The sequence below is a fragment of the Chinchilla lanigera genome, unplaced genomic scaffold (assembly GCF_000276665.1).
Source record: "Chinchilla lanigera isolate Chin_1 unplaced genomic scaffold, ChiLan1.0 scaffold00067, whole genome shotgun sequence".
In the NCBI taxonomy this organism is placed as follows: domain Eukaryota; kingdom Metazoa; phylum Chordata; class Mammalia; order Rodentia; family Chinchillidae; genus Chinchilla; species Chinchilla lanigera.
Window position 1 is genome coordinate 11,908,197 of NW_004955468.1, and position 16,589 is coordinate 11,924,785.

General features: G+C 51.7%; 1 protein-coding gene across 1 annotated transcript in view; it reads left to right on the forward strand.

The window, feature by feature from the left end:
• The window catches only part of Atp1a2 (ATPase, Na+/K+ transporting, alpha 2 polypeptide), a 25,556-nt gene extending 9,411 nt beyond the window's left edge, over positions 1–16,145 (forward strand). The window contains exons 8-23 of the mRNA XM_005400194.1: positions 763–1,031; positions 2,018–2,216; positions 2,342–2,451; positions 2,631–2,765; positions 3,456–3,645; positions 3,749–3,924; positions 7,675–7,811; positions 8,235–8,385; positions 8,471–8,639; positions 8,871–9,025; positions 9,620–9,743; positions 9,943–10,088; positions 10,199–10,329; positions 12,870–12,971; positions 13,119–13,210; positions 14,176–16,145. Coding sequence (XP_005400251.1) covers positions 763–1,031; positions 2,018–2,216; positions 2,342–2,451; positions 2,631–2,765; positions 3,456–3,645; positions 3,749–3,924; positions 7,675–7,811; positions 8,235–8,385; positions 8,471–8,639; positions 8,871–9,025; positions 9,620–9,743; positions 9,943–10,088; positions 10,199–10,329; positions 12,870–12,971; positions 13,119–13,210; positions 14,176–14,204 — 2,315 coding nt within the window. The 3' untranslated portion in view covers positions 14,205–16,145. The remainder of the gene's footprint in view (positions 1–762; positions 1,032–2,017; positions 2,217–2,341; positions 2,452–2,630; positions 2,766–3,455; positions 3,646–3,748; positions 3,925–7,674; positions 7,812–8,234; positions 8,386–8,470; positions 8,640–8,870; positions 9,026–9,619; positions 9,744–9,942; positions 10,089–10,198; positions 10,330–12,869; positions 12,972–13,118; positions 13,211–14,175) is intronic.
• The last annotated feature ends 444 nt before the right edge of the window (positions 16,146–16,589 follow it).

Below are 16,589 nucleotides of genomic sequence, written 5' to 3' on the forward strand. Positions count from 1 at the left end.
GTGCTGAGGTTCTGAAATTTGTACTACATTTCCTATAATTGATTTGTTCAGAAATGCCTGATAAGATATTTCTATTGCTTGTCCTGCAGCGGGCTTTGAAGAGAGGGGAAGAGAGGAAATGAAAGGAACTAACATTTGTTGAGTGCCTACTATGTGCCAGGCACTAGTCTATGTGCATTATAGCATTAATCTCATTGAATTATTAAAACAACCCCTACATAGGAATTCAAACAGGGATTCAAACACAGATTTGGCCGACTCCAATATATATGCTTTCCCTACTACACACTTCCTTTGCCAGAGGACCCTGTAATGGTTACACAAATATTCACAATTGCCTACCTTCTTTCATAGAGATTCATCCCTTACATTGGAAAACAAAATCTTAAGACTACAGTACATAAAAAAATCCAGAAGTGCTTTCTTTGTGTTCACAACATACTTTTGGGTAATATAAAGTATGAGATTGATTTTACTGAAATGCCACAAGCACCTTTTATTTCATTGATTGGATCTCCCCAATTTGAACTTGTAGGCAAGGCTTTTCTCCAGGCAGCCAAATATAAGAAAAAATAATTTTTGTTGTATTGCACCTGGGATTGGTGATCTATGTAAGAGGGTACAATCTACTCAACATGGGCTCTAGGATCTGAATCTTTGGCCCCCTTTGCTCTGTGATATTCTTTGCTCAGATAGGAGGATGAGACTTCAGTCCCTGGTATCCCTAGCACACCCAACCTGATGTCCTTTCCTCTGCTGCAGGCACCGCCAGAGGCATCGTGATTGCCACAGGTGACCGGACTGTGATGGGCCGCATAGCCACTCTCGCCTCAGGCCTAGAGGTTGGGCGGACGCCCATAGCCATGGAGATCGAACACTTCATCCAGCTGATCACAGGGGTGGCTGTGTTCCTGGGGGTCTCCTTCTTCGTGCTGTCCCTCATCTTGGGCTACAGCTGGCTGGAAGCGGTCATCTTCCTCATTGGCATCATCGTGGCCAACGTGCCTGAGGGGCTCCTGGCCACTGTCACTGTGAGTGGGTCAGGCTGAAGTGCCCCCAGGGTAGGATCTTATTACCCTTTCCTTGAAAGGAAAAAGACATAGCTGTTTGTTGTCTTTCAGCAACGGTTTCCTCTGGTTCCCTAAAGTCATATATCAGATGTGTACCATCCTCAGAGATCAGTTAATACACAGCTCAGAGTTGGAGTCTGAAAAACTCTCAGGTCAAGCTATATCTGGGCACTCAGCTTTAATTCTAACGCTTATCATGGTCCCCTTTCTCCACATCTATGTTCTCACACCCCCCACCTCCACCCTCACAGACCAGGGCTTATTCTGGCCAACTCATCTGTCTGTAAAGGCTCTTTCAAAGGTCACCAGTGACTAACTAGCAAATCCAGTGACCTTTTCTCAGCTCCCATCCTTAACTCTGCTGCTGAAATGGATACTTCTGTCCACCTTCCTAGAACTCTGTCCTTCATCAACTACTGTGACGTATCATTCTCCAGCCTCAGCTCTCTGCTCTTCTGTACCCCTAGAATAAGCCCATCTCCTCCCTTCTGTGTAGACAGCTGTGCACCCTCTCCGGAGCTGTAATCAAATATTCCATACCTTGAGAGCATTTAACCTTAATATACACCTATGATGTCAACTGACCATGTCCAAAGTTGAACACATTCACTATTTACTGCTACATCACACCCATTCTGCTTGTGGGGTACAGTGAAGAAAGAATGCAGTCTGGAGATTCCATAGCACACATGCCACAGCAGCACACAGAGCCATCTCTGCAATGCTAAGAGTTTTTTTCCTAAATTAAAACTTCAGTATTCAGATTTAATTGCAGTGTTGGCACTTTGCAATAAATAAGTGGGCACTGGGTTGCAGTTTGGGCACTTGGTCTCTAAAAGGTTCGCTATCACTCATCTAGGGTAAAGCCTAACTACAGTCTAGAGTTAGGACATGGGAATATGCAGCTCTAGGCTCAACTCTTTCTTATTCTCCTCTCTCCCTACCAGGTGTGCCTGACGCTGACAGCCAAGCGCATGGCGAGGAAGAACTGCCTGGTGAAGAACCTGGAGGCGGTGGAGACGCTGGGCTCCACGTCCACCATCTGCTCAGACAAGACGGGCACCCTCACCCAGAACCGCATGACTGTCGCCCACATGTGGTTTGACAACCAGATCCATGAGGCTGACACCACTGAAGATCAGTCTGGTGATTATGTGCTCTGGAGGGAGTGAGTGGGATTTGAGGGAGCCAAGGGGGACTCAGCAAGACTAGGGGTGAGTTAGAGGCCCTAAACAGGCACCAAGCTCCTGTTCTCCCTCATCTTTCCCCAGGGGCCACATTTGACAAACGGTCCCCTACATGGACCGCCCTGTCTCGGATCGCTGGTCTCTGCAACCGAGCCGTCTTCAAGGCTGGGCAGGAGAACATCTCTGTGTCCAAGGTAGGGGTCAGGCAGCACACCCAGGTATACTGGGGGGAGGTCTCCAGAGTCCCCGTGACGCTGATGCCCAGCTCTCCCTCCCACCCCTGAGGCTGCCTGGGGCTTCCGCGCCTCCTCACCTCTTCCTTCACCGCCTTCCCTCCCTCACTGTGACACTGAGTTCTCTTCCCTTCTGGCAGCGGGACACAGCTGGCGACGCCTCTGAATCTGCTCTGCTCAAGTGCATCGAGCTGTCCTGTGGCTCTGTGAGGAAGATGAGGGACAGGAACCCCAAGGTGGCAGAGATTCCTTTCAACTCTACCAACAAGTACCAGGTCTGGTTGGGCTGCTGGGACAGAGGAAGAGAAAGAACAAAAATGGAGCCATGGGAGGTGGGGGAGTAGACAAATCAGAAGAAGTAATGGAAGCCCCTGGGGATCTTGTCCTCTTACTCCTGCTTCAGTCCCAGGACAACTCGTTTGACTTCCTGTTTGGTTACAGTCACCCTGCAACTTATTACACGCACTCTGTGGCCCTCTCAATTCTTCTTCCCATAGCTCCCCACCAACTGGCAGAAGTCCTCCAGCTCTGCCATTCCTTTTAATAGAGGCACACCTCTGTAATTCCCTTATGATATCCCTGGGCCTCTAGGTATCTGTGAAATGCCGAGAATAGCCTTGGCCATGCTCTGTGTGAGCCATGGAGGTAAAGCCCATTGGGCCGTTGTGGGGTGGTGGGTGTGACCACCTGGCGTCTGCACCTGCCTTAACTGATATGGATAACTATTTTCAAATGCATGACTGTCCTATTCTTCAAATGAGTGACTCTCAGGTTGCAACCATGGGACTACAAGCAAACACCCCTCCACACACAGATTCCCCCTTGGTAGACAGTCCCTGGTGGGCTGGGGTTATTTGTTAGGGGAGATGTCTTTAGCAGCTGCTGCTCTGCATCAGACCATGTGATGGGCACTGGAGCCATGGAGGGAAGCATGGCCCCTCTGTCACTGCCTTTCCTCTCTGCAGCTGTCCATCCATGAGCGGGAAGACAGCCCCCAGAGCCATGTGCTGGTGATGAAGGGGGCCCCGGAGCGCATCCTGGACCGATGCTCCACCATTCTGGTACAGGGCAAGGAGATTCCTCTGGACAAAGAGATGCAAGATGCCTTTCAGAACGCCTACATGGAGCTGGGAGGCCTGGGGGAGCGTGTGCTGGGTGAGGTTCGGGAGCGGGAGCAGGGCCACACCTCGGCAGTGTTCCTGCGAGGAGGGGTGCCCACCGTGCTGCTCTAACTCCTGCTTTCTGTCCCCCTACCAAGGGTTCTGCCACCTGAATCTGCCTTCCGGAAAGTTTCCTCGTGGCTTCAAATTCGACACAGATGAACTGAACTTTCCCACAGAGAAGCTCTGTTTTGTGGGGCTCATGTCTATGATTGACCCACCCCGGGCAGCTGTGCCAGATGCTGTGGGCAAGTGCCGAAGTGCGGGCATCAAGGTACTGGCCTCCCTCCTCCCCTCTGTCCTGCCTGCCTGGTACCAAAGGCGAAGGCTTTGCATCATTTGTGGTCCTAGGAGACCCAGGCTCCCAGGGGCTTCCTACCCCTCCACCTACAAAGGAAAAATAGACCCATCCCTGCCTGGGGCTCTCGTCCTCTCCCTGTAGCTCAGGGCGGTCAGTTTCCCATGTCCGACTCAGTCTCCTCGGCACAGCTTATTGTCCCACGTGTGTGTGAGCCTTTCCTTCTGATTTCAAGTACCATCTGGCACCTGACTCAGAGACCTGGCAGTCAGATTCTTCCCAGCTCCTGCCCACTCTCTCTAACCATTTGGGGGGTCAATAGGCTTCTGTCTTCTCCCACTCACTCACCCCATCAGCCCTAGATTGCCCCTCCTTGAGCACAACTCTCTAGGCTCACTGATTCACCCACAGTTGTTTCTTACTGACCACTCCTCGGAGCCAAGTTTGTTCTTCATGCAACGCAGGTTTATTGTTTGCCCACTATGCATCAAGCGCCCAGCAAGGTGCCACTGGCCTTGACAAACCTCCATTCTGCCTTGGAGCTCACTTTCCTGTCCTCAGGACAGCTGTTCGCCAACTGCTTTTTCTGGTAGCCCCTTGTGACGCTGTCACCCGCTCATAATTCAACCTGTGTGGTGAGGGCCAGGTCCTGCGTGCAACACTGGGTGCAAAGATGTACACGACTCAGGGCCTGGCCTCCTTATCCCGTGGCCGCTCATGGGAAACAGATGCTTTTACAGCCCATCACAGAACAACTGCAACACTCTGCATCCTTGGGCACCTACTCTGGGTCAGAGACTCGGAACTCAGGCAATTTTTTGGAAACTTTTCCATAAACCAGACATTATGCTAAGCACTAAATCTCTGTCATCTTATTTAATCTCCTCCACCACCCTCTGGGTGAGCAGTAGTATTTTTCCTTTTTTCCCCACAGAGAGAGATACTGAGGCACAAAGTATCATGCCCAAGCCCTCACAACTAGTAAGTCACAGAGCCAGGATTCAAAGCCAGCCAGGCAACCCGTCCTTACCCACTGCACCAGAGGACTTGGTTCCATGTGAACTCTGAACCCTACACCCACTCAGTCTCTGAAATACGCATCATTACTCCCATCTGGAATGAAAACTCAGAGCCAGTAGCTAGCTTTCCCCAGATAGAACTGCTGGGAGGGAGATGCTGGGAAGGCAGAGAATGGTTGGCTCGTCCAGGTGCCCGTGCTTCTGCTGGGCCATGGCCTCTCACCATGATGGGCGCTCTCACAGAGGCCAAGCAAGGAATCTATTGGACTTGGAAGCCTGGAGCAGTTAATTCTGCTGTGGGGAACTGGACAGTGCTTGACGGAGGGAATGATATTTGATCCGGGCCTTAAAGGCTGAAGAGTATTCTGTAGGTCAGTAAGAGAGGGGGAGGCAGGCAAGACCAGGGAACAGCGCGTACCCTGACGAGGCCACATTGTGAGAGGGCATGTGAGTCAGCGGGGGAGAGATGGACAGGAATGCCGGGGACAGAGCCTGAAATGTTGGGTCAAGGCCAGTTGGAAAGACGTTGCTTAAATGCTACATTTGCCAGGGCTTTTATTCCATGGGCCACAGAGGGCCGTAGACATCACAGGTCTAGCTTTAAGGTGACCTGGATGGAGAAGGAACTGGACTTGGGCAAAAGCTAAAGCCAGGGAGGCAGGTTAAGAGGCTATACAATAGTTCAGATAAGGGATGGTGACCTGAACTAGGACAGAGACATGGAAAGAAATAGCTGCACGTGGAAATGTTTTCAGAATTTGTTTGCCAATTGGACATGGGAGGCAAGGAAGATAAGGGAGCGAAAGGGACAGAATGAGCAAAAAAATTGTATGTAAAGCAGGGAGTAGAGCAGCAGACGTGGTGGAATGGCAGAAGCAGAATAACGACTCTAATTTAGACCTTAAGTTTGAAGCATCTGTAACAGCGGTCCCCAACCTCTTTGGCACTGGGGACCGGGTTTATGAAAGACAGTTTTTCCATGGACCAGGGGATGAGGGGTGCGAAGGTGGTGGTGGATTCAGGATGACTCAAAGGAGCCTGAAACCCAGATCTTCCAAGTGCACAGTTCACAGGAGGGTTCCACCCTGTGAGAATCTATCGCTGCTGCCGATCTGAGAGGAGGCAGAGCTCAGGCGGTAATGCCAGTGATGGGGAGAGGCTGTGCATACAGATGCAGCTTCACTAGATCACCCACCGATCACCTCCCTGCTGTGTAGCCTGCTTCCTAATAGGCCATGAACTGGTACTGGTCCACAGCCTAAGGGGTGGGGACCCCTTGTCTATAAGAAACCCAGAGGGTGATTCCAGGGAAAGCCAGAATACGATTCAGACCTCAATAGAGAGGGTAAATCCTGCAGGTTTAAATCTCATTAGCACACAGGTGCAAATTAAAGGCTTGCTGATACCTTTTATTATATTGCCAAGGAAGAGAACTGAGTCAGAAGGAGGGCGGAGAGTGAAACCCTGGGGCAGACCAAGTGGAGAGAGAGGAATACAGCAACCAGTGAGGAGAGGAGAGGGAGGTGGGATAGAGCTGAGGTTTGCTGGGCATCTGCTGAATGTCTCTTAATCTCCATGATGACTTGGAAAGGTCGGAGTCATCCCTCGCATTGTGCCAGACATGGTATGCCAACTTGTCCAAGGTCCTATAGCTGGAAAAGGCCAATGTTTAGACTTAGGTCCCCTGTCCAGCTCTTCCGCTCTACCAGGCTGCCACCCCGAGGAGGCTGGGAGGAGTGTGTGGAAGGTGGAGGGAAGCCAAGCAGGAAGCATGCACGCAGGCCAAGGGAGCGCAGGGTTTCCAGGGGGTGCCCGCCAGCATGAACGCCTTGGGTGGAAGGTTCACAGAGGACAGGGATGGCAGAGATGCTTCTGTATTTCATTTGGGAGGCCTGTAGTGTTGTGGGAGTGGGAGAGGAGAAGGCTGTGGGACCTGAAGAAACTTCCTCTCAGGATGGTAGGTTTCTCCCTGAAAACTATGTGTGCAGATGCCATCCTACCCCAACTTTGCTCAATTTACACGAATAGCCTCAACTGGCCTGTCTGCTGCCAGCCACTCGCCCTACCCCACTCCATCCATTCTGCAGCAACTATGAACATTACCAGGACCAAGGCAGGAATTATCTTTCCCTAACACCATAGACGACTGTCCAAGGCAGTCAGGGCAGTGGCAGGGAGCTACCTCGGTCTTAGCCCCACTTGCATCTAGTTACATGGATATAGTGATCATATTAGACACCAAGAAAGCCATGTCCTAGCACTGGGTCCCTGGGACCTTGAGTAAATCCGAGGTCCTCATGAAGCCTCGGTTTTCTCATCTGTATAATGAGGAATCCATTAAATGAAGTATCCTTCCAGCTCTGGCTGCTTCATCTTCCAGGAAACCCAAACTCCTGAAACATCTCCTAAACAATCCTGAGTGGAGATTGCCCCCCCCAAGGGGCCCCCATTAGCTTGTCACTCTGTTGCAGGTGTTTCTCTTCATTTAAGCAAACACAACACAACACAACTTGTCACCATCTCTCTCCCTTACCCAACCACACGCACATGCACACACACAAGCAATGCACACATGCACTCCATTATTGGGCTGGGATTTCCCAGCCCAAGACATCTAGTTATCTACCTTTACCTGATCTGGGAAAAGGAGTAGGAGGGGAAAAACTCTCAGTGGTGCTTTCCTTTTCTCTGTTCACCTTCTCACCAGGTAATCATGGTGACCGGAGACCACCCCATCACCGCCAAGGCCATCGCCAAAGGTGTGGGCATCATATCAGAGGGTAATGAGACGGTGGAGGACATCGCAGCCCGGCTCAACATTCCTGTGAGCCAAGTCAACCCCAGGTGAGGCCTTTGCAGGAGCCCTCTCCACCTGATCAGCACACCGCTGAGGTGTTTGGGCAGCATCTCTGGCCTTTAGCCTGTGGCCTTACCTCTGACCGCTTTGGGCCTGATTCCTCAGTCCTGAGGGTGTGTCTCAGCGGCACCACTGATGCTCTGGGTAATGCTGGAGGTGTCACTGTACCCTCCTGAACTTTCATGTTCACAACTACACAGTTAAGGTGACCTAGCAAGCTACTTATGCCCCTGGGTGCTTCTTGGCGAGGATTAATGTCACCTGTGCTGAAAGAAGTGGGAAAACTGAGCATCAAGGGAGAGGAGCCAGGAAGCAGTGGGGGGTCTCTACTTAGCAAGGGGGCTACAGGAGCCAGGAAGCAGCGGGACAGGCCCAGGCCCAGGCAATCAGCCCCGCTGCCCATCTTCCAGAGAAGCCAAGGCCTGTGTGGTGCACGGCTCAGACCTGAAGGACATGACGCCCGAGCAGCTGGACGAGATCCTCAGGGACCACACGGAGATTGTGTTTGCCCGGACCTCCCCGCAGCAGAAGCTCATCATCGTAGAAGGCTGTCAGAGGCAGGTGAGCATGGCAGCGGATGACAGGGGCGGGCAAAGCCGGAAGCCAGATGGCCTGTCCTGGAGCTCTGGAGGTGTCTTCTCCCCAGGGAGCCATTGTGGCAGTGACGGGGGACGGGGTGAACGACTCCCCTGCGCTGAAGAAGGCCGACATCGGCATTGCCATGGGCATCTCCGGCTCTGACGTCTCTAAGCAGGCAGCAGACATGATCCTGCTGGACGACAACTTTGCCTCCATTGTCACAGGCGTGGAGGAGGGTGAGGAAGCTGCATGGGCCTGGATGGTGGGTGCCCAGGGTGTGAGAAGCCAGCACGCTGCTTCCCAGACCTTTCACCCCCATGTGGGAGTCCAGTCAGGACTCCAGGCAGCCCCAGCCTTGCCTTAGCTCCCCTCGGGCACAACCCTCCTCCTGCAGGAAACCAGGCAGCCTTGGCTGCAGGCTAGGTGTAGGGGAGGGTCCCTGTAGCCCCCTGCTGTCACCCCCACAGGCCGCTTGATCTTTGACAACCTGAAGAAGTCCATCGCGTACACCCTGACCAGCAACATCCCCGAGATCACCCCCTTCCTGCTGTTCATCATCGCCAACATCCCCCTCCCGCTGGGCACTGTGACCATCCTCTGCATTGACCTGGGCACAGATATGGTGAGGCCACAGGGGCAGGGCGGGCCAGGCAGCCACGGAGACCACTGGGTAGGGTGGGCCACTGGTGAAGGACAGGTCACCTGGACAGCTGACCAAGCCATGACAGTTGAAGAGAAGATGAACAAGGCCTGGAAGATCATGGAATTGTATTGAAGATTCTTTATGAGCCTGGTGTGGTAGCACATGCCCGTAATCCCAGCACTCAGGAGGCTGAGGCAGGAGGATGGAAAACTTGAGCCCAGCCTGGGCAGCTTAACAATATCAAAAGGCCCTGCCTCAAAATAAAAATTAGAAAGGGCCAGTCATAGTGGTGCATGCCTGTAATCTCAGCACTTGGGAGGCTGAGGCAGGAGGATTGCCTTGAGTTCAAGGTCAACCTGGGCTACATAGTTTAAAGCCAGCTGAATTGCATACTGAGACCCTGTCTCCAAAAATAAAAACAAGATTAAAGGTCTGGGATGTAGTTTGACATTAAAGTCCTGGGTTCAACTCCGATTACAAAAACAAAAACAAATCTACACTGCTAATCAGCTACTGTCCCGTCTTCTCCCAATTCCTGGAATGCCTGCCCCTCCCCCATGTCCTGCCACACAGGTCCCTGCCATCTCCTTGGCCTATGAAGCAGCTGAGAGTGACATTATGAAGCGGCAGCCACGAAACTCCCAGACAGACAAGCTTGTGAACGAGCGGCTGATCAGCATGGCCTACGGACAGATCGGTGCGCTGGCTGGGGCTGGGGCTGGGGGGCGGGCACCAGGGCATCTTTCCCTAGGGTTCTAGAGGGAGGAGCACTAAGTGAAGCTCCAGCACAGGGGTCAGCTCCCTGAGAGTCAGAAACTTCCATGTCCGGGTGTCAGTCGCTGGCCCCTTCCTGCTCTTCCTCTGACCCCGCCCTGCCGTTTGCCCACTCCTCACAGGGATGATCCAGGCGCTGGGAGGCTTCTTCACGTACTTTGTGATCCTGGCAGAGAATGGTTTTCTGCCATCAAGGCTGCTGGGAATCCGGCTCGACTGGGACGACCGAACCATGAACGACCTGGAGGACAGCTATGGACAGGAGTGGGTGAGTGGGCGGGGCATGCACGTGCATGGAGAGGGGGCAGCCAGGGCTGGGGTGGAGGGTGCTGGACTCCCCTGCTCTGACACTCGCTATTCTCTGCCCACCCTCCCTAGACTTACGAGCAGCGGAAGGTGGTGGAGTTCACGTGCCACACCGCCTTCTTCGCCAGCATCGTGGTGGTGCAGTGGGCTGACCTCATCATCTGCAAGACCCGCCGCAACTCAGTCTTCCAGCAGGGCATGAAGTGAGCACCCACCCCTACCAGCACCCACCCGCCCAGGCAGGGTGCTCTGGGCATAGTCGCCAACCCACACAGGCTGGAGGTGTGTCAGGTCAGGTCACCTCAACGCCCTGGCCCAGGTCTGCAGAGGGGGTGTTGGATATTACTCAGCAGGGTGTTTATCCACAGCCAGGCTTGAACAAAAATGAGGAAGGAATGATAGGACTATTTCTAATGAGTCCTGATTTTACCTCCAAATTGTACTTCATAATCTCCTTCCTTCCTTTACGTCTTCTCTCCACATTTCCTTTCTTCCCTCCTTTCTTCTTTCTTTCCCTGGCTCCTTGTTCCCTCCCTTCCTTCCTCCCTTTTTTCTCTTACTCAAATGCCACCCACCCCATCCTCTGTCCAGCCGAGTCCAGACTCTCCTGCGCTCCCCAGCCCTACTCAGCAGGTAGCCTGGTGCACAGCTTCGCCCTGCAGCGCTGGCGTCCACCTGAGGGCTGTGAGCTGCTCAGGCTCAGATTCAGGCTCCTTAGAGTGTGTTCCCATGCATTAGTCACCACTGCAGTAAGTCCTGCCCCTACCCTTCAGCCTCGCGATAGCTCAGCAAAGCGGATGTTACTGTTTACACTGCCTCACCATAGGTCTCAAAAAGGTTAAATGACACGGTGCCTAATGTCACCCAGCCGGGGAGGATCCAGCAGGGCTGTGCCCGAGGTACACCCTCCACTGTGCTGGTTCAGCAGTCACAGAGCCTGGCACCCGTTAAGAATGCAATCGTTTGTGGTTCTAGCATGGATGGAGCTTGAGGCCAAAGATGTCAGGCCGGTTCTCTTCATTTTCTCCTCCTGTAAACCGTGGTCACAGTTCCTCAAGTGAGTTTTGCCTCAGAGAGTCTAAGAACTTGGCTGCAGTCCTGGGGCCTGGGACTCATGGTGGGTGACACCGGAAGGTGAAAACACGACAAACTGACCAGGGTCAGCCCACCAGACAGACAAACGGAAAGTAATACCATGGAGTCCAACAGAGTAGAGGGAAGGGGTAGAAACAGCAGAGGCAGCCCTAGGGCACCTCGGCCTCCCCGCAGGTCCCCGGCCCCATGGGGTTCTCAGAGATGCTCTCTGCATTATTTCAAAGCGCTTGTTGAACACTCATGTATGAGAAGGGGGCTTGCTAACAGGATGTTCTTAGGCAAAAGCCAAGAAAACATATCCCAAAATAGTGACTACATGTCAACCCACAGCTCTGTTTAGAAGCCATGGATATAAAAACTAAATTTTAAAAGGGGAAATGCCTGGGCCTGATGGTACACACCTGTAATCTCAGCACACAGGAGGCTGAGGCAAGAAGATTACCATGAGTTTGAGGCCAGCCTGGACTACATAGTGAGATTCTGTCTCAAAAACCAAAACACACATACACACATACATACATACATGCATAAAATAAGGGGAAATGTATTCATTACTTATTAACAAATGTGACTTGAGAGACAGAACCAATTAGAATGTGGCCTTTATGAAAGAAAAGCAAGAGGGCCCTTAGTGGGTGAAAAGTTGGGGAACCACTGATCTAAGCCATAAAACAGTGCCCCACACAAGACCGCAGGCATCCAATAGCAATATCACTGAGCAGTTCCTGTGTTCCAGAGCTTTCCTGCAATAGTTGCCATAATTTACCCAGCAACTCCATGATATAAGGGTAAAATCTCTATTTTACAGAAAAAGACACAAAGCTCAGAGCAATTAAACAGTGTTTACCACCCAAAGCCAGGAAATGGCAGAGCTGGGAACAGACCCTGCTTGTCTGACTCCAGAATCTGCCCCGGCTTATCCTCCCTTTTGGTTTCTAACGTAGTGGCTTGGCATGTTCTCCCCACCTACCACCTGCAGCAGCACCCACAGGCTAAGGATTCGTAAACCTCCTGTTCTTCAAGTCTGTGTTGAACAACCACCAGGGCCTATGGGAGATGTTAAAAAAGTGTGAGACAGGCCTGGGCTCCACTTAGCAAGACCTAGTGTTGAAAGAAAGAGAAAGAGAGAGAGAGGAAGAAAGAAAGAAAGAAAAAAAGAAAGCAAGAAAGAAAAAGAGAGAAAAAAAGAAGGGAAGGAAGGAAGGAAGGAAGGGAGGGAGGGATTGGGGATGTACCTCAGTGCAAAGGCCCTGGATTCAATCCTCAGATAAGCAAAAAAAAAAAAAGCATCTTCCTAGGGAGACAACACCTTCCCAGGCCATGCTCCCAGAGCAATAAAAAGATTATAAGCTGCCTAAGGGCAAGCCCCATGTTGACCATTGCATCTCCAACACAGAACACATCACTCCACAGACTTATTCAATGAATGAATTATGTTCAATAGAGAACAATCAGTGATAAACTCAGTAAGCAGAAAAGAAAAAAAGCAGCATCTTCCTTTGGTTTCACAAAGCATGAGAAGAGCATGTTTGAGGAGGGAGGACACGGGAAGACGTCGCGTGTAATCTTCCTTCATGTGCCTTCTCTACCCTCGGTGCTCCCACGGGTGTCCCTGCTGCTACCTACCCTCCTTTGTTTGTCTTTCCAGGAACAAGATCCTGATTTTTGGGCTCCTGGAGGAGACGGCGCTGGCTGCCTTTCTGTCTTACTGCCCCGGCATGGGGGTGGCGCTCCGCATGTACCCGCTCAAGTGAGTGTCTCTGTAGGCGGCCCCAGTGAGTGGCAGAGAGGCGCCTTGAGCCCCCTGTAGGATCCAGGTCTGAGCCATTTGAACCCTACTTGGTGTGGGTTACACTATGCCAACCTCTCATGCTCCTGATTCCTCTGTTGCTCTCAGGGTCACTTGGTGGTTCTGTGCCTTCCCCTACAGTCTCCTCATCTTCATCTATGATGAGGTCCGAAAGCTCATCCTGCGGCGATATCCTGGGGGTAAGCACCTGCCAGCCCACCAACCGTCCGGCAAAGCCCGGCCCCCCGCAGCCCGCTGCTCCTGCAGGCTCCTCCCCACACTCCACCCACTAGGCGTCGCTGCTCCTGCAGCTCGGAGCCCTCGGATCCTGGAATCCCATGTCCCAGGAGCCCCTCTCTCCGGAACCTGCCACCCTGCCCTCTTCCTCTCAGGTTCTACATCCCACCTAACTTACCCGGGGTCTCCAAAGCCCCAGGCCGGCCGCAGTCACTGAACATCAGAATTAGGCCCTTTGAGGTCATCCAGTCTTCTCCATATTTTATGGATAAGGCGAGGAGAAACACAGGTGAATTTATTTGTTCCGGGTCTTAAATCAAGGGGTAGCAGAGCTGGCCCTAGAGCCCAAGCCTCTTGATTCCCAGGGATCAATCAACAAGGTTTTTTTGGTTTTGTTTTGTTTTTTTCCCAACAAGCATTTTTTTCTTATCACTTATTGGGTTAAAGCTGGCCAAACCAAACGTGGCCTGCGGGTAGTGTTTCATTTAGTACGGCCAAAATCTGTGTGTGTGTGTGTGTGTGTGTGTGTGTGTGTGTGTGTGTGCGCGCGTGCGCGCGCATGGTATCTTTTAACTGGCCTGATTTCTAAAACTTGGCGCTTTTCACATACAACCTGAATTTCTGACTTCTGAAAAATCAAGACAGATGTTAAAGCCCAAGGCTACATTTCTTCACCACACCTGGGGGCAGCTGTCTTCTTAGACAGCTCCCTTCCCCCTCCCCTCCCTCACCCTTCCGTCCCTCCCTTCCCTTCCCCCCCATCCCTTCCCTTCCTCTCCCCTCCCCTCTCCTTCCCTTCCCCTCCAGCAGCTCCCCAGCAGGCCCCTCCCTCCTTCCACCTGGCCTCAGCCACTGCAGTACCTGAGAGACTGATCTCATGCTTCCTTTGCAGCTCATGCTTCACTCCTCTCCCCAATCTCTCTAACAGGCTGGGTGGAGAAGGAGACATACTACTGAGCCCCTGGAAGAAGGACCAGGCACGGGAGAGATGGGGTGCTCTGGAGGTGTTGCCGGGATGGTGATAGGGAGGGATGGAAAAAGATTTGGGGAGAAAGAATGAGGAGGCTAAGATGGCAGGAGTAGGTAAGTAGGCTCCCAGGGTTTGGTCCATAGCTGTGACTGTGAATATCCACGCTAGACCTGCATCCTTTTCCATCCCACTCCACTATGTTGTCTATTTTTCCAAGGAACTGAGGATTGCCCCAGCCCTCCACATGCCATCTGCCTTCACCCCCACCTCCTATTGAAACCAATCAACATCCAAAGGCTGGGACCTGTCTAATCCAGAGAAGTAAATTCTCAGATCACCAGGGGTCCCGTCATGTCTCCTCTTTCTGCTTACACCCCTCCTTAGCTTCCTGCTGGTTCTGTCCCCTCTGCTTCCCCTCAGACCTTGAAGTCTGAAGTCACAGAGGCACTTCCCTGAGTGCAAGCTGAGACCAGAATGGAAAGCTGGCTGGAGAGGCCAAGGCTGTCTGGCAGTCAAGGCTTGTCAGGGACCTGGAGGGGAGAGATGGGTGAGAGGTGGGGGTGCTGGCTGGAAGAGGGGGACAGCAAATGAGGAGGAGCAGAAAATGGTGCCGATGACCAGAGAGATGCTGGAAAAGTCTTGAGGCTTCAGGTAGATGGGATGGGCTCCAGCTCCATGTCCTACCTTTTTTGATATCCCACTGGTAGAGCAAACTCACATCCTGTCAGAGGAGCAGCAGAGACAGGACCAGGAGGCAATCGGGGCAGCTGCACAGAACCACAACGAGTGCCTCTTAGTGCCACACAGGCCCTTGGCTAGCAGTCTTCTTGGTCCATGGGGCTGGATGTCACAGAAGCTCCAGCTGTCTCAGCCAGCTTGAAAACTATGCTAGGTCCTTGGGCACTCCATGCTGTTCTGAGGCCACATATAGCTGCTAGTTCTCTCCCAGAACCCCTCCCCCAACCCCTTCCCCTTTATGCCCATGACAATGAACCTGAGTCATTCCTGGCACTGCCAAGACAACCCTACAAAAGGAATTCCCTGGCTACTGGCTAGAGTTGGGGTGGAGAAGTTCCCAGAACATTCCTGTCTTCTAGGGACATGCAAAATCAGCTTAGGTCATGACATGTCAGACCCTTTGGATAAGAAGAGGGAAAATATTAAAGACCTGCCTTTGACCTCTCAGGTGGCAGGGCCACTCCAGCCAGGCAAGGGCCCTTCACACTGAGGAGCGTAGAGCCCACTCTTTCAGACAAGGAGTCGGTTTCAGGTTCCTCTGGCAGATACCTTTCTTTGCCTTCTTCCCTCCCCACCTCTCACCTTTGCTCTTCAGGCAGCTCTGCCCATTCTCAGCCCGGCTTAGAAGGCACTGAGACTGTCCTGCACAGCGAGACCTAGACAAGCCAAGCTAGCAAGAGACCCTAAGGAAAATGCGAAGCCTAAGGCAGAAAGGAGGGAAGCCCAAGAGATATACACTAGGTCAGGCCCAGCAACATCGTCCCAGTGGCTATTATTTCGTTGCACTGGAATTTTGCTACATCAGAAGTACCTTGAAATAAGTGAGTCATTGCATTGCCTTGGGTTGGAAAACTAAATGTGGTACCATATTTATTTGGGTCGGATTAATTTGTGATTATTGACTGTAGAAAAATGTTTATCTTCACACAATCAATAAAAACAGCCTTGGTTTTGAAAATTAAGAACATAAGCAATATTGCTAGAGGTGGCATATTTAGCCTACATAAAACCGTACTTTTCAGGCACTTTAGGAATATCCATTTAGAAGTAGCAAATGCATGGGCTAATTAACATCAATCTTGACATATTTGTTAAAGAAGGATCTTTACTGGTGACCTTTTGTAAGACATTAGTTTGACGCACTACATGTGTACTTGAGAATAATAAAGTTGCATTTCTTTATGAAAAAAGACATTCTTCCGTAATTCATTTCTGTAATTCATCCTTGCCTCCCTCCCAAACTGTGATATTGAAGTAGGCAGGACTTGGCTCATAGAGAGAGTAACAAAGAGACCACAAGTGTCAGAGATAGGAAGGAAATGATCTGGAGCAGATGGTGCTGGTGGAGAAAACTAAAGGAGAAGTTAAGTTGCAAAATAACCTAGAAAAAAATAGAGCAGGAGCCACCTTTTTCTTGGCCAGTCCTACCCCAAGAAGCACAAAGATGTGTCCAAGACAGCAAAGAGCCTGTGAGTCTATGAGAAACCACTTCCGTTTTTTCTGTTCCCAACCAAACTCAGGGCACTCTCAACCTGACAGAGTGGGGAAAGAGGTAGTGGATGGAGGAGTCTGACAGCCCCGATTAACAGTCCGTACTGTATGCAAAGCCCTGTTCCACGCATCCCCTTTAAGGG